The sequence below is a fragment of the Nothobranchius furzeri genome, chromosome 6, assembly GCF_043380555.1.
Source record: "Nothobranchius furzeri strain GRZ-AD chromosome 6, NfurGRZ-RIMD1, whole genome shotgun sequence".
NCBI classification, from domain to species: Eukaryota; Metazoa; Chordata; class Actinopteri; order Cyprinodontiformes; family Nothobranchiidae; genus Nothobranchius; species Nothobranchius furzeri.
In genome coordinates this window covers 79700386-79721476 of record NC_091746.1, presented here as the reverse complement: position 1 = coordinate 79721476, position 21091 = coordinate 79700386, and the positions used below count along the sequence as shown (strand labels likewise).

At 39.0% G+C, this 21091-nt stretch overlaps 1 protein-coding gene across 3 annotated transcripts; it reads left to right on the top strand.

Moving 5' to 3' along the window:
- Positions 1-2427: 2427 nt before the first annotated feature.
- bdh2 (3-hydroxybutyrate dehydrogenase, type 2) lies at positions 2428-20483 on the top strand. 3 transcript variants are annotated; one of them, XM_015943656.3, is made up of 10 exons: positions 2428-2514; positions 6701-6785; positions 9865-9943; positions 10580-10676; positions 11063-11171; positions 11965-12025; positions 12182-12295; positions 19750-19808; positions 19959-20051; positions 20168-20483. In XM_015943656.3, exons 2-10 carry the CDS (start codon positions 6714-6716, stop codon positions 20174-20176), a joined length of 693 nt encoding a protein of 230 aa, XP_015799142.1. In that variant the 5' UTR covers positions 2428-2514; positions 6701-6713; the 3' UTR covers positions 20177-20483. The 3 variants fall into 3 exon arrangements, with proteins under 3 accessions (XP_015799142.1, XP_054600776.1, XP_015799141.1); XM_054744801.1 differs by having other exon boundaries at positions 2474-2631; positions 19959-20049; positions 20162-20483; XM_015943655.1 differs by having other exon boundaries at positions 2474-2631.
- Positions 20484-21091: the final 608 nt, after the last annotated feature.

Below are 21091 nucleotides of genomic sequence, written 5' to 3'. Positions count from 1 at the left end.
TGAACAATGTCTTGACAGATCACCTTGACTTTAATGCAGATGCACCCCCAAGGAGGGAAGTTATTTATATTTATCCTCTGGCTCGGTTGAATCAATAGACCATTACAGGTCTGCAACAAGTTCCATTTAATGCAGTTTTTATGCTACTGTATTGATTTCTGAAAGCTCAGCTTCACATTCAGTCTCACATTCCATAGGAAACACAAAGGTTGATCTAAATAAACTCTACAAAGGCTTAGATGTCCTTGTCGTGGCCTCGATTAGTCAAACCACACCATGAATCTGTCATCAGACTCTAACTGCCCAGAGGTTCTTGGTTTTCAAATTAGTATTAGCACTGCATGCACTATTTCTCAAAAGGTTTTAGGAAATGGGACCCATTTCCACAGCTTTTTGGTGTTTGTTGTTTCTTTTATTTCTGCAGAGGCTGTTGAAAAGCAAGAGAAGGACATTTCAATTGAAATGTGTTCCTTTTCACTGACTGAAGAGGATTGACGAGGCATTTCTGGTAAATAAAAAACAAATAAAAAAAGCACATACAATATAATAATATCACTCACTCAGCGATCACTAACCTCTCACACTCATTGTCCATTTTTACGTAAAACTGGTGATATGTGACGGAATTTGTCTCAAGAAGAGACATAGTGGATTTCCTCAGTCGTCCAAGTTATGGTATTCGCTTGAAACCTCTCATCCTACTGAGTGAGAGTTTCAGGTTTAAGTGTTGGTATAGTGACTATCACATACTTGAAGGATTGTTGAAAGAAAGAAAGAAAGAAAGAAAGAAAGAAAGAAAGAAAGAAAGAAAGAAAGAAAGAAAGAAAGAAAGAAAGAAAGAAAGAAAGAAAGAAAGAAAGAAAGAAAATGATCTTTGATAAAGCGCCTCTCAAGATAAAAATCCCAGTATAAAAAAGATTTCAAAAAAATGATTAGAAATATGTTTGAAATGAGAAAAAAAATTGTGAATTAAAAAAAGTAAGGAAAGGGAGAGAGAGAAAATGAACAGGAAAGAGGGAAACGCTGGTGAAACACCAATGAGGAGATGGGAGAAAGAAATAGATTTAGTGACATGTAGGTGCAGGAGATATGTAATACTGAGTATAAAAGTACGGCCTTACTCTTTTATCTGGTTAAAATAAAATCTCTGATGGTGTTCTTGTATATCAAATGAGCTCAACTTGTATTCTCCTTCTATCTGAAGGCAAATATTCCAGAGAAATTCTGCTCAACAATTTCTTAAAGGACTTCCGTCATGTTTTATTACACGTTCTAGGGCAAAGATAAGCTACATTTATGATCAAATAATACAGTTGGCGCTATTGAGATGTCACTTTTTATGTATTATAAGTTATTTTGTGAGCCATTCCTTCAATTTAGCAACTTGGATTCAATGAAACCCCACCTCCAGCCATGTGACACAAATGGCTTGATGGTAGAGGGTGTCGATGATCAAAAATCTACTCTTGTTTTGGGAATGTGTGGTCAATAGACCTTATTTATATTTATATTTGTCATAATACTCACCCTCATGCAACAATATCTTTTTTCTTTCAAACTCACCAGTGAGCCTTCAGCCTCTCCTCCTGTACCTCCTTCGACAGCTGAACTTTCTGTAGCCTGACAAAAAATGTTTATTTATGACATATGACTAGAGGGACCTGTTGGGATGCAGCAAAAATAACTTTAGTTGGTACAGACATAGACTGAGTAAATAACAGTTTCACGATTATGTATATTGTATTCACTAATAAAGTGGATGAATAAAATCACACGAGTACTCAATTTTTGCTCAATCTTGTCATCAGCAGGTTCCTCTTTGTCTTTCAACACACATAAAATCCTTGGGAAAAAATAGAAATAAAAATACTAAAACATTTAATTGCTTTTGCATAGAACGTTGCCAGTGTTGTTTTAATGACACATTTTTATTACCAGCTCTTTTAATAAAACATGGACACTTCAGCAGAATAAAACAATTACACAATGTGAAAATAAATCTCTATTACGTCCACTTTTTTCTTTTAGACTTTCTGTCCCCTGGCTGCTCCTCATTTATACCAAACACACATGAACACAGTCTGTCTTTGACTTTTCAGACCTTTAACCACAAGTCATAACTAGGTCTGTGAACAACAGGGCTCAAAGGTTAATCTTTGCATGTGACTCAACAATGAAGACATGCATCAAAACAATTATTAGTAATTATTTAAGGCTTTAACCTAAACAGTGTCGGACAATTTTCAAAATGAGTCTGTAATTGATAGGGTTATTGTAAACTGAGCTACAGCTTTATAGACAAGACTTATTTTTTTAAATGATGTAAACAAAACCAAAAAAGACTTGATTTAATTATTCTAATATTTAGAATGGGGCAGAAATTATAAACATTTGTTTATTTTTTGTGGACTGTTTCTTTAACGGATCAATTTTTCTTTTCCGGGTCTCTAACCAATCACGAGACTAGGACAACGTCACGTGCCTGCCTCTGCTCGGCGTCAGCAGGACAGAGTGGTGAGTTTCCAGACTCGTTTTATGTAACGTAACTTTCTCTTTTTCCACTTTTAATCAAACAGTTTGACACTGAAGACTGTTGAACACTTTCTGACCGTCTACAAGCTGAGCTTTAAGGTTTGTGTCTGAAACAAAGTAATTGTGTTTGAGTAGTTTTGCAGCTAAATGCGCACAATCCAAAAAAATATATACACCAGAGTTGCCTGTTGCAGCCGATGGTTGCAGCATGATTTTTCAACCACGTGACTGCCAAACCTTTCAAATACTTATTGATATTAAAAAGTTCTCAGAGTTTGATGAATCACAAATGAACTGCAACAAAGCGTGACGTAGTTTGTTTAAAAGTAATTACAGAGACAGATGTTCAGTTATAAAGGAAATTAGTCTCATGAGCTTTCGGATAATAATGTTATTTTCTCTAATTTGAATCATATAATGCACCACTGCTCTCGCAGCACTGCTGAACTGTTACTGTTTTACACGTAAGGCAGACAGTAGGTCGCCAAAAACGTCTCAACTATAAATCTTTCACTTTTACTGAAACTGAAAACACTTCTTGAGTTGTGAGTGATAGCTGTGATTTGGTATTAGAGGAGAGTCACATTTAAAAGTCAGCTTTTAAATAAAACAACTTTTTTATATTATACATTTATTTTAGGCTTACGATGGCACGCTCTCAGCTATTGCTTATTATATTAGAAAAAAGCTGCATCAGTCTACTCTAAACATGAAATAGTATATTAAATAGTATATTAAACAAATGGGTTGCAGATAACAACCCATTCAACCAATGTATTTACTGCTTATTTCTCTGTATGTACAAAGGGGGTTGGAATGAAGGCAACTGGACTTCTTTGGTTTTTTGAAGACATTTAGCTTCTCAGCCAATGAGCTTTGATAATTCTGACTGGAATATGAGCGGGTTAAGCGTAGCTGGCTATTGTTGCGTAACAAGCAGAAACTACCTATAACTACCCCTCCTCCCAACACCCAGATGAGCCTCTATTGTCTGGGGAACACCTACATTAAATAGAGGAGGTGGTTTCAGGTTTCATTTTTTCCAGCAAATGCAGTTCCGAATCTAATTCCCAATAATAGAGGCTCAGGACTCAGGGGGGGGGGGGGGGATTCATAGGTAGTTTCTACATATTAAGCAACAATAGACAGCTGCAGTTTATAAACTTGATCCTCCCACATTCCAGTCAGGATTTACGAAGCTCCTCGGATGAGAAGCGAAACGTCTTCAATGAACTAAAGAAGTCCAGTGGCCTTTATTCAAACCCCTTTGGTTCACCATGACCTGGATGACTAAGAACCTTCACCAGCAAACTAGACTACCTGCATTAACCCACTCATACATGAAAACATGGTAACTCCATGCAGAAAAGCTGCGATTTGAACCTGTGGCCGTCTTTCTGTTTCCAACTGTGCCACCACACAGCCTGATTGTAAAGCTCAGGTTTTTTACCACATTTATAATAATAAAACGTCATATTTAGAGTTGAATATAAGCAAATGAAGTTTTTTTTATTATCTTTATTTCATTCAATAAAAAATAACACAACAGATAGTAAACAATATTCATGAAAACACAATATATATTTGAATGAAAGGGAGCAGATAGAAGAAAAATCTTATCATTTCTGCCCCCTTTTTAAACTTAAATATCAATTTATATTTGTGCAGTCCCTCACCAGTTCTTTCAGTCCCGTAACTGTTCACATTTGTTAATTATTACGTCCACATCAATTGTCCGTTGTCATATCCACTCAACACACGTGATTTAATGTGTAGACTGAACACTTTTAGAGTTCTTGACTCTTTCCATTCTCTGTCCAGGCAATTCCACAACTTCACACCATTCACAGATATGCTCATTTCCTTCATTCTTGTTCTAAATCTAGGTTTTTTGAAGATTTCAAATCCCTTCAACGAATAACTGCTATCTGTCTTTTCAAATATATGCTGAATATTCTTTGGCAATGTACTTTTATTTGCTTTATACATTATATGCAATATTCTCCAGTTGACCAAATCATGAAATTTAATTACTTTATATTTTATAAATAATGGGTTAGATGGAGCTGTACTATGAGTGTTGTCTATAATTCTCATTGCTCTTTTCTGCAAAACAAACAAAGGTTGTGTATACGTTCTATATGCAGTTCCCCAGATTTCTACACAATAATTTAAGTATGGCAGAATCAGTGCATTGTATAGTAATAACAATCCTTCACTATTTAGTACAAACTTTACGCTATATAATACTGCAATGGCTTTGGCCATTTTACCTTTTATATAGCCTATATAGCCTAATCTATTTATTCAAATCTAAACAAAATATTAAAGGGACTCTACGGAGTTTAGAATTTTTATGCTCGCGATTGCCCCCTCAGGCCAAAAGCGTAACGGCAGCTTCAATAGTAGGCTCGTGCACGAGGTGCGAATGCTGTACGTGCACACTCCTTAACGAAAATAACAGCTGAGACAGTCACGTGTGTGTGTGTGGGTGGGTGGCCCGGAGGACAGAGGACAGGAGAACACACAGCTAATTAATTAAATAATTTGGTTCTGTACATTTCTCTTCAGCACAGCTGACAAAGGTTTAAGTTGGGTCAGAACTGCATGCTCAGATGATTCCCTTCCCTTGCTTGAAAAATTGTTCCAAAATGAAAGTTGAACCCACATCTTTTTTATCTGTGAATTGAATGCTGTTCGCCGAGTCTCAAATAAAAATCTGGACATCTTACTGTAAAAAAAATATATCATTAATGTAAAAAAGAAACTCTAAAACAACCATGTTAACATTCAGAATCAAACCCGGGTCTTCTGCACATATGTCTGAAATCTTACTAGGCGAGCTAAATCGCCAGTGGCGTCTTCTGTATCTGTAACATTTATATCCTTGATGACAGCTGAAACAGCGTTCAAAGAACGATTCAAAGGCCTATGCCTGAGCGTGAACGCGCATGAAGCAGCCTGCTCGACCCGAGCATCTCTCTTTTTCTGTGATTTTAAAGAAAAATAGGCAATCACAGTAAAAATGCCAGGGCTCATTCTACAGGACCAGGGCATTGCAGGAGAATGTATGAAGAAGACATTTATTATTTCTACACATGTTTTGGCTGTCAAACTTCCATAATGCCCCTTTAAGCTAACATGCATCATGAAGTGTTAAGAGATCCCTATATAACATTTCAGGATCCCTTTGTAGATCTTAGTGTATCTATACAAGTCTTTTACCAAGGAAACAACCCTAAAAAGGTGTTTTCTTTGCATTTTTTAAAATAATTTGAGCACCAGAGTTCTAGTATAATTGAGGATAATAATGGTACAGATATAATGTTAATAAGGCAGTAATAACTTACAAATGAATAAATCCACATGCTTTGTGGATTTTTGAGATTTTCTCTTTAGTACTATTTTATTTCCCAGATGTATTCAGTAAGTACTTCACTTAGCTATAGGGACTAGTCACAAGGTCAACCATGTATTATTTATCGACGTTGAGAGAAAACACAAACATAAACTTCTATAAACATTATCTGGTTTAATGGACTCACAATCGAAACGAACCCTGATATGTCTTTTAGAGAATATCTTGGTCCCGCTTTTATTTTGGTAAGCATCTTCTGTATGGCAGTCTGAATTGACACACTAGTAAGAGTTTTGTGTAATATCCTCACATTTTATATTTAGCTATATATGTATTTACCGAGAAGTTAGTTTTTAACTAACTGCTAAAAAAACACTGGAATGTTTCAACCACTTTTTTTGTTGTTGTGGGGAAGAAACTATCAGTGGCATGTCCAGATCTTTTAAAATGGGGTGGCCCAGGTGAGGCACAACTTTGTGCATCGGTGGCACCAATGGTTATGCTTTTTTTGTTTTACCCCCAAGCCTTTTGTGGACAATGAAAAGCCTATTTAAAGGTAAATTAGTGTGGTGGCACCTGGGGTGGCCAATCAGATTCCAAGGGTGGCATTTGCTACCCCAGGCCACTCCCTGGACACGCCCCTGGAAACTATAACAAAAACCTGTTAATGTCTTGATGTATTACTTTGTAATCAGTGACCAATATAAAGAGTGAATTAGATTTTTGGGAAGGCTGTGTTGATAAAGAAAGTGAACATATAGTTAAAATTAACCTATTTCTGATCAACCTTCTCTCTTTTGTTTGTCTCAGTGAAAGGTGCACTATGGGCCGACTGGACGGAAAAGTGATTGTGTTATCTGCTGCTGCGCAGGGGATTGGACGTGCTGCAGCAATAGTAAACAGCTTTAATTCAATCCTTTCTGCTAATGCATATTATTGTAGATTACATGTGCACACTGTTGCATGCAGACTGAGATATTATGAACAAAACTGTTCAGAAATTTTGCCAATAGTGAGCTTTTCTGTCTAAATTATAGCACTCCAGAAACAAAAACAGTTTCACTTTGGCTGCTTTAGTGCTCATGGGCTGTAAATGATGCTCCAAGAAGCCACTTGAAGAGAAATAGATTTGTTGCCAAACCCAGGCTAGACACAAATTCACTAAAGACTCAAGTGTTTTGTTACTTCTTAAGCGATACTGTCACTGCAGGACATTCTTTGAGTGATCCATGTTTCAAAAGGCTTGGATTCTCCTGTTGCATGGGGAAGTATTTTAAAGCAGCAATCCAGAGTTTTCCCCGTTTCAAGAATTATGTATGATTTTATAAAAATGCATAAAAGTAATAATCAAGAAGTCTATCTTTTTTGCTAATCACGCAAAGCCCCAAGCAATTAGAATTGAGTGCTTCTCAGCATTAGCCAATAGCGTTAGACATCTGCTAACGTACAGATGTCAATCACAGAGCATGCGTGAGCATTAGAGTCCTGCAGAGTTGGACACATTTCTTATGGACGGTCTTTAACATACATAAAGCATAAACAGCACATTGTGAGAATATTATTTGTAAAACAATGTGTTTGAACTCTGTTGGCCAGCTGGAGGTAGACGTTCACAAACAAGAGGCATCGCTTCCGCTGTTATCACGGGAGTAGGGAGAGGAGCTTGTGATGCGATACATTTTTTCTGCCTCTAGATGGTACCATTGGAGAAAAACTTCAGATTTCAGCTTTAAAGTTGTGGTTGACTGAAAAACCATTTTCTAAATGTTTTGATAGAAAATAGAGGGTGAAGCTCTAGAATTTGAAAACCCTATGTCACACTGAGAATTAACAGTCAAGAACTCACCGATCTTGACTCATGACGGGGAAGGCTGTTGTTTTAATGTTTGGCAATCAGCAGCGAACGTCTTGGCTAGTCTGAGCTAAACGTTAGCATTAGCAATACCTCTACCTGGCAGAAGCAGTGGCGGATTTACCTATTTGGGGGCCCAGGGCGAACACAGACATGGGGCCCCCTTACACAACATTTTTGACAATCTTACCTTTAGGGCTGCACAATTAATCAAATTTTAATCACAATTACGATCTGAGTTTTGAACAATTATACAAACAAAACAAGCCGATTATTTGCTCCTCCCACAGTGTTGCCAACTTAGCGACTTTGATGCTATTTCTAACAGCTTTTCAGACCCCCTTCTTGACTTTTTAAATCTTAAAAGTACCTAGCGAACACCTCAGAAACATCTCTGGTAACCCTTAGCTACTTTCTGGATAACTGTCGTTGGCATTTCCTGCAGGTTAGCTAAACACTCCGTCTGCGCTCCGGACCGTTCTTCAGGACATTAGGAAAGGGAATGATGTAGTGATGTGTCAGTCACTAAAGAAACGGCTCTCAGAGTTGGCTCTGTTGGAGTAACCAGAGTGTGTGACACACACCGTACCTGCGGATTCCTGAGCCGCTAAAAACAGCTAAATGTGCGCGTGCGGCTCGCTAAACACAGGTGCAGCTTGCCCCTGATTGCTGTGAGACCGGGTCGGGGGGTGGGGGGTGCAGCTGTGGTTGGGACAGTTATTACATTAACTGATGGACCCGTAAATAAATAGTTTATAAATAAGGTAGAAATAAGTTCCTCACGCTGATAAATAATAACTAATCTCCCTGAGGATACGGTGCTAGTGCAGTCACCTACAGCACCTTGACATGACTTCAATAAATGTTATGCAACATTTTGTGAACATCAATTTATTTGCATGTATTTGTTATAAATGCCACTGTATAATTCTTGCTGTCAGTATTTGCAAGATATTGGTATTTGGGTCTGTACTGGTTAGACTTACATGAGTTAAACCAAGTTCTATAGCCCTTGGGTCATAGACTATGAGCTATAAGTATATTGGTCCTTTTATACTGGGAATCAGGAGTTATTAGTGATCATCGTGTTTCTTATTTATTTTTGTCCTGATTGTGCCCTGAGCAATTTTATGACTGAATAAAAACAAATAAAATCAACATAAATCGAAAAATCGTCCTAAATAATCGTGATCTCAATTTCAGTCACAATAATCATGATTCTTGTTTTTGCCATAATCGAGCAGCCCTACTTACCTTTAACTGGATTTGCAAAACTCTCCCCTCTTCTGACATGAGTTATTTTTTCTTTTTATTAGTCCTCTTTTTTCCTGTCTTTCCCTCTCTGAGTCTTTCTATATTTACTCTGCTTTCTTCTTCCTGTCAGTGCTCCAGTGCTTTTGCTTTGTTATTTTTTTTCTATTTTCCATTTTGATCTTTGTTTTCTTTCCTTTAAAAAAATTCCACAGTCTTTCTGCTTCCTTTTGATGTTTACGTAGAAAAACGACGTCACTTTCGGACGTGAAGATAAACTCTTTTTTTGAAGCAAGCTGCTTCTTCCTCTTATTGGAGCCACTAGGATAACTCCATTACATGCTTAATGTTTTGACTACCGCTTCTAGTTTGTTACGAATGCTCCCGCCTCTCTTCTTCTTCTGCTTTCTCTTCTTCTTATTTGTGGTCTTGTGATTACTGCCACCAACTGGATTGGAGTGGAATGACTACCAATCACTTCCTGTTTGTGCATCGAGTCTGAAAGGAATGGTCCATTGTGGCATTAACAGAGGGGTGACGGAGATCAGGACTAGGGGGCCCCTCAACATAAGGGGGCCCAAGGCAGCCGCCGACCTACGTCTAATGGTAAAACCACCACTGGGCAGAAGGCCTTCCAGGCTTTTGTTATTTGTGGAGATAAACATCCACGTTGCAAGTCAGTGGTAGCGTTGGGTTGCTGTTATCCAATCCGAGGTGAGATGTCCAAATATCAGGAAATAAGACTCCCTAACCTGCTGTCTGAAGCTTAGCTGTGATGACGGAGTTTTAATGCAGATTACTCGTTCTTTGCTAGAAGAAAGATTGCAGACTTTGAACCTTGAAGTAAATCATTCATGTTTGTAAATTGCAGGCGTTTGCAAAAGAAGGAGCTCGGGTCACAGCAACAGACATAAATGGAGAGAAGCTGAAGGAGTTGGATGGCATTGAAGGTATGGCTTAGCATTGTGTTGGTCTGCTGCTGCCACCTGCTGGGAAACACAGGTAGTGCAGTCCAAATTCTTTGAGGGACTCTTCTGTCAAGTTCTTTAAATTTGTATAAACTGTGTTGTATTCTAAAGCCTTCCTAAATCATTGACATGTTTATTTTTTGTAGTGTTAGGAGTGAATATACACTTTTCTAAGAAAATAGGCTCTGCTATGTTTTATTTTATTTGTTGCTATTTTATTTATTTATTTATTGGTGCAGCTGATAATGAGAGTAAAACCTGTGATGTTCTGCTTTTAAGCTCTGTCGAACTTTTATTTGGTCTGAAGGGGAAAATTAGGCAGTACAACGTGTGAGCCAGCAAATGAGGAAATTGCCTAAAAAAAAGAACGTTAGATTACAACTTTGGATTTTTAAACTCTAAACATCCAGTTTAACTCTTCAAAGCTTAATAGCCCACATCTACCACAAATGTTTGTTTTATTTTGACTTAAAACCTGGAAGTTTTGTATTTTTACACTTTTACAGAGTGTGCAAAAACTTTTGAGACTAGCAGCTTTGAGAACTTTTGAGCTGTACTTTTACTTAGTACATCTTAAGTACTTCTCCCAACACTGACTTAATGTGTTTTTGTGACCAGGAATCAGGACCAAAGTGGTGGATGTGACTAAAAAGGACCAAGTGGAAGCTCTGGCCAAAGAACATGAGCATGTTGATGTGCTGTTCAACGTTGCAGGGTATTTGAATGTAATTTTATTTAATCACAAGCAAGAAAGAAATCTAAGTTATTTGTTCCTCAAACATGAGGAACATCTTTATCTATCTACTGCCTAAATCCCTGCATCATACGGTTCAATCTGCTCCTGACCTTTTCCCAATCTCGTTATCAGAGAGTCATTGTCATCTTCACGGAATAGCGATATTGTGTGAGACAGACTGCACTTTTCCCTACAGTCTAAGAGAAAAGCTGTGGTTCTTCGTTATAAAAATGTATTTTATCATGTTATCTTTATAAAAAGTATTTAACAGATGAGCTGAATGTCCTGACTCGAATCTAATCGGATGTTTTTGGAATTGAGCGAGTCAGTTTCTGTTGTTTTCTAAGTTTACATTTTGAACACAGGTTTGTGCACCATGGTACCATCCTGGACTGTGAGGAGGCTGACTGGGACTTCACCATGGATGTGAATGTGAAGAGCATGTATCTCATGTGCAAGGCTTTTCTGCCTAAGGTGACCTTTCTTCATTTTATCACAAGAAATTCTTTCTTAATAAAACTGAGATGCATCTGCTCATAGTGTTCTCAGCCTTTGTCTGCTAGGATTAGCTGTTATTACCCAGAGCCTGTGACATGATGTGCTGTGACTGCTACTAATCCCGCTTTAGCTGCAAACTTAGCGAACAGTCTGCTTGGAGAATTTTAGCTCATACCAAAGTGCATTTGTGAATAATTCAGGGTATCCGCAGGTCCTTAAAAAGTCTTAAATTAGCTTTTCCAAATTTAAGGCCTTAAAAATCCTTAAAAATTACAAATAATACTTAAATACAGTTTCCAAAGGTCTTAAATTTTCAAAGACCCAATAAACAAGATTCTTTTATTAAAATTTTCGTGAATTTCTAGTTGGTCTTCAGCATTTTTTGTGTACGATGTTGGCGTAAGCGGAACCGTACACATTCAGTTGATTGTGAAAGGGGGCTATTTTTAGATGAGCACATTAGCTGGTTAAACTAGTGGGAGCTTGCGCCATGAGGAAGTGCAAGTTTAATGGTAACTGGATGGCTAATCCTACATTCGCGACGTGGTTAGCACCGGTTCCAGACAATAGCTGGAAATTATAGCTTCAATTTAATTTTAAAAATAGCTTAAATTTGGTCAAAGGGGCCTTAAAAAAGGTCTTAAAAAGTCTTAAATGTGGCTGCCTTAAACCTGCAGATACCCTGTAATTAGCTATCTAAAAAATGAAAACCTAAGCATGTTAGATTATTTTCTGTTTATATGTCACCAGGTTTGTTTTGTTTCTTCAGATGTTGGCAAAGAAGTCAGGAAACATTATTAACATGGCATCTGTTGCTTCAAGCATAAAGGGTAAATAATCTTCCTCTCGGGATTCAGCTGAATACTTGTACAACCCTCAGAATGAAAAAGACTGAAGGACCGTTTGTTATAAGCTTCTTATCTCAGATAATGGCTTTACATTTGAGTGCGTACCTCTGTGGTGACTAACGTGCTTCCTGGACACAGGTGTTGTGAACCGGTGTGTTTATAGTACCTCGAAGGCGGCTGTGATTGGGCTCACCAAATCTATAGCTGCTGATTTCATTGAGAAAGGAATACGCTGCAATTGCGTTTGCCCTGGTAAGTCTTTTCAGTGGAGAATAATAACTTACTTAGAATCAAGTGATATGTTATTTTAGAAAATTAGCAGGTCTTTTGCACATTAAATATTTGGTCTTTTAAAGAAATAATGGAGATCTAACTGTTGTAAGTAGGCCTCAGTTTGGAGATCAGTACATAAGTTGCTCAATCTTTACGTGGATACATCAACCAGACTGAAACTAAAACGCTAGCTAAATTAGCTAGCCTTGTAAGCTATTCCAAATGTAAATACATGACCCATAGACAGAGCTCAGTCATCAGTGTTGGGCAAGTTACTTCAAAACTGTAATGCATTATTTATTACTTGTTACCCTCATTTTAAAGTAATTAATTACATTACAATATTACTGATTTTAAAATGTAAGGCATTACACTACTGTTGCATTACTCGAAGTACCTTTTACCAAAACAACTTCAATATGAATCTGGTAATCTGACGCTCAGTGAGCTCATGACATATATGTGGAAGGTGATGCGGTGTCTGAGCTAGGATTGCTGTTAAAACAGTCAGATATAATAACAGTGCTTTAGAAGGATTGTTTATTAAATGAAAGCAACAACAATCTGTACTCTCAGCACGCTGCCATCTTATATTAACTGAGCAGGGAGAGAGGTGGTGGGGGCTCCAAGCCCATATTTGCCTTGGTCCCCAAATGCCTTGATACGGCCCTGGATGTGGGACTGACTTCTGGGGTGATCTGATTCTATCACATGTATAAATATTAAATGCTTATATATTATTGCTTTTCACTGGTAAAAATGTGTATTGGGGATACATCTACCTACTTTTTTCTTTTCAAGCACTTTGTTTTGTTTTCTTGATTTTATTTGAATCATTTTCTGCATTTTCTCTCTCTAACCTTCCTGCATGCTGCATGTTTTCTCCGTCTTCCAGAAAAACTGTTTCCTAGATTTCCTACTTTCTAACTAATCAGCCAAAGGGATCTAACGAATGCAAAAAAATAATTAAATAAAAAAGCTTTGCGCTGCGCTCCAGCAGCAATGAGTTGAAACCGGCGCACAGATTATGAACTCAGCTGAAAAGTACAGGAAGTACCAGAGAATATGGGCGGATATAAACGATCACAAACGAATTACTTTGTTTTGGTGGAGCGGTTTTGTGAACATGGCAGCGGCCGCGCGCAGGACGCAGCTGGAGTATTTGAGCCATTACCGCTGCGTCCTCTCTGCACAGAGAATGCTCGCAAAGCTGAGTCCATAAATGACGTCATATATGTAGATACTGGATCTTTTTTCAGGCTTCCCGCAATTTGAATTTTTAGGAAACCCACATCTTGATTCTGGGTTTAAAAATGCATTGTAATTACAGCGTTACTGACAATTGTACCGAGTAAATATTACCATTTTCTTTCCCTGTAATGCCTTACATTACCACATTACAGCAAAAAGCAATGCATTACAGTAGTTAATTACTTTTGTACCGCGTTACTCCCAACATTGTCAGTCATAGGGCGGAATCTACGGTTGTCTTTCAAACGGTCTCCGTGCACAATTGGACAGCGCTAAGACCAATCAGAGAAACAAACAATAGCCACGTTTCCATGTGCCAAATTAATCGGATTGAACGCCCCATCAGATCAAAAATTTTGCATGTAAACATGTCAATCGGAATGTTCTGATCCGATTCGGCCCGATCGGAATGAAATTTCAATTCGATTGAGAGAAGTGGTTTTGTCCATCATCACTCTGATATACCGGTACATGCATGTACACAGCCATTCGGATTGTCGGAGTAAAATAATGCCCACTGTGCATGCGCTCCCCATCCTCACTTAGACTACCTGACTTAAATAAATGAGGGCCTAATTCACGAGCGCCGGCTTTTAAATATGGTGGCAAGCCGTCCCCTTTTCAGTAATATCTAATCCAGAACTTGCATTTTGTGGAAGTGAAATAAAAACCTGATTATTGCACAAATCATTCAACAAACGTGTTCACGTCTGTACTGGAAATGCGCAGCCAGATTCATTTGGGGTTTGCAGCACGAATCCCCGTTTCTGTGAACGCAGCAGCTGTTTCTGCAGCAGGTGGTTGTAGACATGCTCGTAAAGAAGACAGGGTAACAGCGGTTAAACAGACCTGGTTTTAAGGAGGCTGATGTTGAGTAGAAAAACATCCTCTGTTAAATATTCTGGCCGACTATCTGTGTAAAAGCACATTAACGCAGATGAGATGCAGTAACACATGATGAACACATGCTTCCAAACTTTCTGAACATCTCCTGTTATTTAGTTTGAACCAAATTTTCTCAACCGTTTCAGCTGATTGCCACATTTTATTAATAATAAGCCACAACAGAGCTCAGTAATAAAACGTGAGTCTGAACCCCCACCCCTGCTCCTCGCAGCCCAGCCGTTACGTCAGACCTGCGGACCAGCTGATCTAGAGGCAGATTCGAGAATAACCCTCCCTTATTTTAATATTGTTAATAATAAAATGCAGCAAAGCATAAACCTGCAGTTATTCACAGAAGAAAATGTTACTTCTATGAACAAAATAAAAATATTAAATAGATTAAATGAATATGGAAAGCAGGAAGAATTGGTTTTTCTGTTTTTACATTTTTCGTTTCCTTTCATGACAAAAAAAAAATCCCGGGAAAGAAAATTGCGCATGCTCACCCTATTTAATCTGATTTAATACTTGGTGCATATAAACTCACGGCATGATCAGATCACTTCAGTTGGTGTCCGTGTAAACAGAGATTCAGGATTTTCAATCAACCATGATTTGAATGGGATAGGAGAAATTTGGCGCATGTAAACGTGGCTAATGCCCTTTTAGCCTCAAGGGCAACATGCCGATTATAACTTGTAAGTCGCTTTGGACAAAAGCGTCTGCTAAATACATAAACTTAATAATAATAATAATAATGCATTGAACTTATATAGCACTTTTCTAGACACCCAAAGACGCTTTCACACACTCACATTCACACACTGCTAGTGATGGTAAGCTACTTGTAGCCACAGCCGCCCTGGGGAGGTCTGACAGAGACGAGGCTGCCATTTGGTGCCGTCGGCCCCTCTGACCACCACTAACACAGGCAAGTTGGGTGAAGTGTCTTGCCCAAGGACACAGCAGCAGGATACCCCTGGCGGGAGCTGGAATCGAACCCATGACCCTCCGATCATGAGGCAACCCGCTCTACCACCTGAGCTACTGCTGCCCCATATGTGACATATTCATCGCTACAGAGCTCAGTCAACGGAGCAGTCTGCCATACACCATCGAAGAAGAAGCTGCAGCAGCAAATACATCCCTTTTTAGAAACATTGAAGTACTTCTACTGTGCTCATGTCTTAAAGAAATGCCAACATCTAAATTGTCATTGATGCAAAGCCGTTTTGAATAAGTGTGGCTCCTGAGCCAGTGTCATCTATGTAGTTTTTCTCTGTCGTGGCTCTGGTGCTCTCCACAACCATAGAGCTCTGTGATTGGCTGGACCTATAACTGTTCGAGCCAATGAAAACCTGCTGATGATATAATTGATAGGGTTGCCACCTGTCCCGTATTAGCTGGGAAACCCTGTATTTGCTTTTTGAGAACTGCTTTGTACAGCACACAGTTAATTGAAGTACTGCCCATGAGGGCAGCAGTAGCTCAACAGGTTGAGCGGGTTGCCCAGTAATCGGAAGGTTGCAGGTTCGATCCTGGCTCCGGACAGAGAATTCTGCTGTTGTGTCCTTGGGCAAGACACTTAACCCACGTTGCCTGCTGGTGGTGTTGGGAGGGACCAGTGGCGCCTGTGCTCGGCAGCCTCGCCTCTTGTCAGTGCGCCCCAGGGCAGCTGTTGCTACATCGTAGCTCATCACCATCAGTGTGTGAATGGATGAACGATACACTGTAGTGTAAAGCACTTTGGAGTCCTTACTCTGAGAGGCACTATACAAGTGCAGGTCATTTATCATTTATGAATGCACTCCAGTAGGTGTCATTTAGATTTCTAGGATGTCCAAGGAAGATTCTGCCTTTCTCGCCTCTGATTGGCTAGAAAGGCTCTACTACGATTGGTTATTTCATTTAGCAGTAAGCCGGTTGACTCGCTAAGTGCGGACTGTCCTTCTGCCACCAGCAGACAGCTGTTTTGGGGAATTTTGTTAAGAAAATGTGAACTTAGCACTATAATAATCATTCTGTCCTGTTTTTCAGAACATTTTATTTTGTTTATTTGTTTTGTGTTTCATAAAAAAACTGAATAACGTAAAATGTGAATTTCTAATCTTGTTGCATTTATCAAACAGTTGGACTGACTATATATCTCTTGGGTCACAAGCATTAGAGTACATAGGATAAACACGTGTGCCTTACCTGGGTATGAAATTGAATAAAACTGCCCTATTCTGCCCAGCTGTGTGTATCAGGTCTGTTTCTTTACTAGAATAATGAAAACTGGTGAAAAATAGGTCTAAATCATAATCAGCTTTAATTAAATTTTTGATTAAAGGGACTTTACGGACTTTTGAATTTTTATGCTCGCGATTGCCCCCTCAGGCCAAAAGCGTAACAGCAGCTTCAATAGTAGGCTCGTGCACGAGGCGCGCATGCTGTACGTGCACACTCCTTAACGAAAATAACAGCTGAGACAGTCCCGTGTGTGTTGCCCAGAGGACAGAAGAACACACCAAATTAATTAAAATAATGTGCTCCTGTCTCTGAAGCTGCACTTTCTCGTCGGCCGGCTGAACGTGCAGTGTGTGTGTGTGTGTGTGTGTGTGTGTGTGTGTGTGTGTGTGTGTGTGTTTGTGGCCCGGAGGACAGAGGACAGGAGAACACGCAGCTAATTAATTAAATAATTTGGTTCTGTACCTTTCTCTTCAGCACAGCCGACAAAGGTATAAGATGGGTCAGTCCTCCTGCATGCTCAGATCATTCCCTTCCCTTGCTTGAAAAATTGTTCCAAAATGAAAGTTGAACCCACATCTTTTTTATCCGTGAATTCAATGCCGTTCGGTGAGTCTCAAACAAAAATTTGGGCATCTTATTACTGTAAAAAAATTATCATTAATGTAAAAAAAGAAACTCCAAATAACAAATTATGTTCACACCCAGAATCGAACCCAGGTCTTCTGCATGAGAGTCAGACATCTTACTAGGTGAGCTAAAGCGCCAATGATGTTCTTTGTATCTGTAACATTTATATCCTTAATGACAGCTGAAACGTCAAACCAAAGAACGGTTCGGAGCGAAAACGGCTATTTTATTGCTAATTTGCAGGAAATATCTAGAAGAAAGTAGCTAAGGGTCCTCAGAACTGTAGCTAGCTTTGTCACTAGGTGTTAGGAACAGCGACAAAGTCGCTGAGTTAGCACTGCCTCTCTCTCTCTGCTGCTAAAGCTACTGATAGCAAATGCTACGGGCGATGCCTGAGCGTGAACGCGCATGAAGCAGCCTGCTCGACCCGAGCATCTCTCTTTTTCTGTGATTTTACAGAAAAACAGGCAATCACAGTAAAAATGCCAGGGCTCATTCTACAGGACCAGGGCATTGCAGGAAAATGTATGAAGAAGACATTTATTATTTCTATACATGTTTTGGCTGTCTAACTTCCATAATGTCCCTTTAATGATACACATTTAATCTGATGATGAGAAATGTGCTCTAACTTGTAAACAACCTTAACCTATTAAAGTAGAATAGTTCACATTTGACATTTTTCAGGTTCTTTTATGAAAGAAACGGAAACTGGTTTGTTGCTAAACAGGAAGGGATGTCTATTATAGTGATGAGTTCACATTTTCTTCACAAAAAAAAAAAAAACTCCAAGATCTGGCTGTAAACATAAAAACCTGCAGTAAGGGAAAACAGTTTCCTCTCACATGAAATAAATGATAAATGACCCGCACTTGTATAATGCCTCTCAGAGTAAGGACTCCAAAGTGCTTTTCACTACAATGTATCATTCATCCATTCGCACACTGGTGGTGATGAGCTACAATGTAGCCACAGCTGCCCTGGGGCGCACTGACAGAGGCGAGGCTGCCAAGAACAGGCGCCACCGGTCCCTCCGACCACCACCAGCAGGCAAGGTGGGTAAAGTATCTTGCCCAAGGACACAACAGCAGAATTCTCTGTCCGGAGCCAGGATTAAACCTGCAACCTTCCGATTACTGGACAACCTGCTCAACCTGTTGAGCTACTGCTGCCCTAGCCGACCATAGCCAATCATAGGAGAGACCTTCCAGCCAATCACAGGCGAGAAAGGTAGGACCTTCGTTGGACATCCTAGAATACCAAATGACGCCCCAGGACATGTAACAATCACATGGGACGGGCCATGTGACTGTTTTCGCCCAATCAGGTGACACTCTTCAAAGCGTAGCAGGATGTCATCGATACAGCTGGTGTTTAGCTTCAATACCCCGACTACCCTATAACCACGTGGACTTTTGAGTGTGATTCAGTATTTATTTATTTTTTTTTTTGATGATGATGATGTCCGAGCTTGTCATGGACTTTTATAGATCTATGAACTCTGATAGCCCCATGTAACTTGTTTGGACTGCTGCAAGTGTCATTTCTTTACTCTTGTTTTGTACATGGTACTGTAACAGACGTCACAAAGCAGCAACGTCGATACTGGACGTGTACAGACCTTGTACAGATCATGGCCCAGAGAAGCCGTGGTGGGCGTCCCTTATTTTCATGTCTGAAAGGTGGCAACCCTATGCCTAGACCAGCTGAAATCTTAAGCTACTTCAGTGGTTGGTCTAGATTTTCTAGGCTATAAATTAGCTACATCTGAAAAACATCTTTAGTTTTCAGATATGAATTTATTAGGCCTCTAATAATTGAATATTGGCACCATTGTACATTTTTATGTACTTTTTCAAGCCAGATGCAAATGCATATCTTATCTTTCAAAAGATATAAACAAATCATTGGAGCAAAGCTATGTGAAAGTGAATTTAACTGTTAATGACATTTATTGGCTGGGTTTGCTTGTGTTACCAAACTGAAAGGGTTACTTATGACTAGCTCTTGCTAATTTCTGCTGGAAATAACTATCAAATTCTGTGGAATGTTAACTGTACTGCAGTGTAAATAGTTATAAAGTGTGTGTTCAAGAGCTTTTATAAAGGTTTTGAGACTGGAGTTGACAGCCGTGATTCCCTAACTCATGGTCCCACCAAGACTAGCCATTAGCTTGTCAATCCTAGCACAATTAAACATCTACAAACTGAGGTCAATCAAAGCGTTGTCTATAGCAGGTAAGATATCAGTTGTTCAAATTGTGCAACAGAACTCCAAAAGATATGAACTCCCACTTTAAGTGCACTTTCTGTGGGTGTCGAACAACCTTATGTCTATCTAGTGTTTGGTTACACTTGATCTTATCTTCATGATCAAAGTTCAAAGTAAATGTTTTACCCAGTCTTTTGATTAAGGTGAAATATTTTATTTGTCCTCAGGAACAGTTGATACTCCATCACTGAGGGGTAGAATCCAGGCACAGCCTGACCCAGAACAGGTACTGTAGATCCAGCACTTGTTAATATTTGATTAGTCCTAATCTGATAGCAATATGTTGTTTATTATTTGATATTTTACTTCACAAAAGCAAATGTTGTTAACTGGGTGTTTAAATGGAGTGAATTTCACAACTATGATTTATTTTCAGGCTTTCAAGGATTTTATGGCAAGACAAAAAACTGGCAGAATGTGCACAGCTGAAGAGGTTGCACACCTGTGTGTGTACCTGGCCTCAGATGAGGTGAATACCTTTAGATGTGTTAATGATGTGGGGCAATGTATACAGAAGTGATTTTTTCCAATCTTCTAAAGCAGATAAAGTTTTGATTATGTCTTTGTCCTGTCCTCTACAATCAGCCTATGTGACTGGAACAGAGCACATCATTGATGGAGGATGGAGCCTGTGAAGAAACTCCCATTCTTATTAAAACAAACAACGACAAAAAAATCATAAAAATCTGTAATTTATCATTCTGTAAGGTCATTCAAATTTCATTCATAATTGTTCAATATTTAGTAGTAAAGTTTCATATTTTTTTCTAATTAAATGTGCTGTATTTGGTCCTCCACACAAAAATAACTTTTAATAGATCTGGAGTTGTACATTTAGTAGAAAATAAAATATGAAGAATTTTTTTAATGAACAAATGTAATAATAAATTTACATAAAGCAGTGTGTCCATTCATTTCACTGTGGAGTGATGAAGAAAAGTAACAAAACACCCAGTCATTAATTAGGAACTGCATGTCAAGGTGTGTAGATGCTTAAATATTGTATTTATGTGTAAAGTAGACACTGGAATGTAGAAGATTGTTTTTTATTATTCTTTTTAGATACAATGTAACATTATATGTTAGATGAATTGGCTATTGATCAGAATTCAAGTTTGTGCATAAAAGATTCTTGAGTTGGAAAAGGGTAGAATGTCTTTTTCGGGTCAGGGATGAAGTCCTGCCCCATGTGGAGGAGTTTAAGTATCTCGGGGTCCTCGAATGAAGGAAAGCTGGACCGCGGGATCGACAGGTGGATTGGTGCTGCGTCTACAGTGATGCGGGCGTTGTGCCGGTCTGTTGTGGTGAAGAGAGCTGAGCCGGAAGGCGAAGCTCTCAATTTACTGGTCGATCTACGTTCCTACCCTCACCTATGGTCTCTTTCTTTAGGTAGGTGAAAGGATGAGATCGTGGATACAAGCAGCTGAATTTAGTTTTCTTTGTGGGCTGGCTGGGCTCTCCCTTAGATAGGGTGAGAAGGTTGGTCATCTGGGAGGGGCTCGGAGTAGA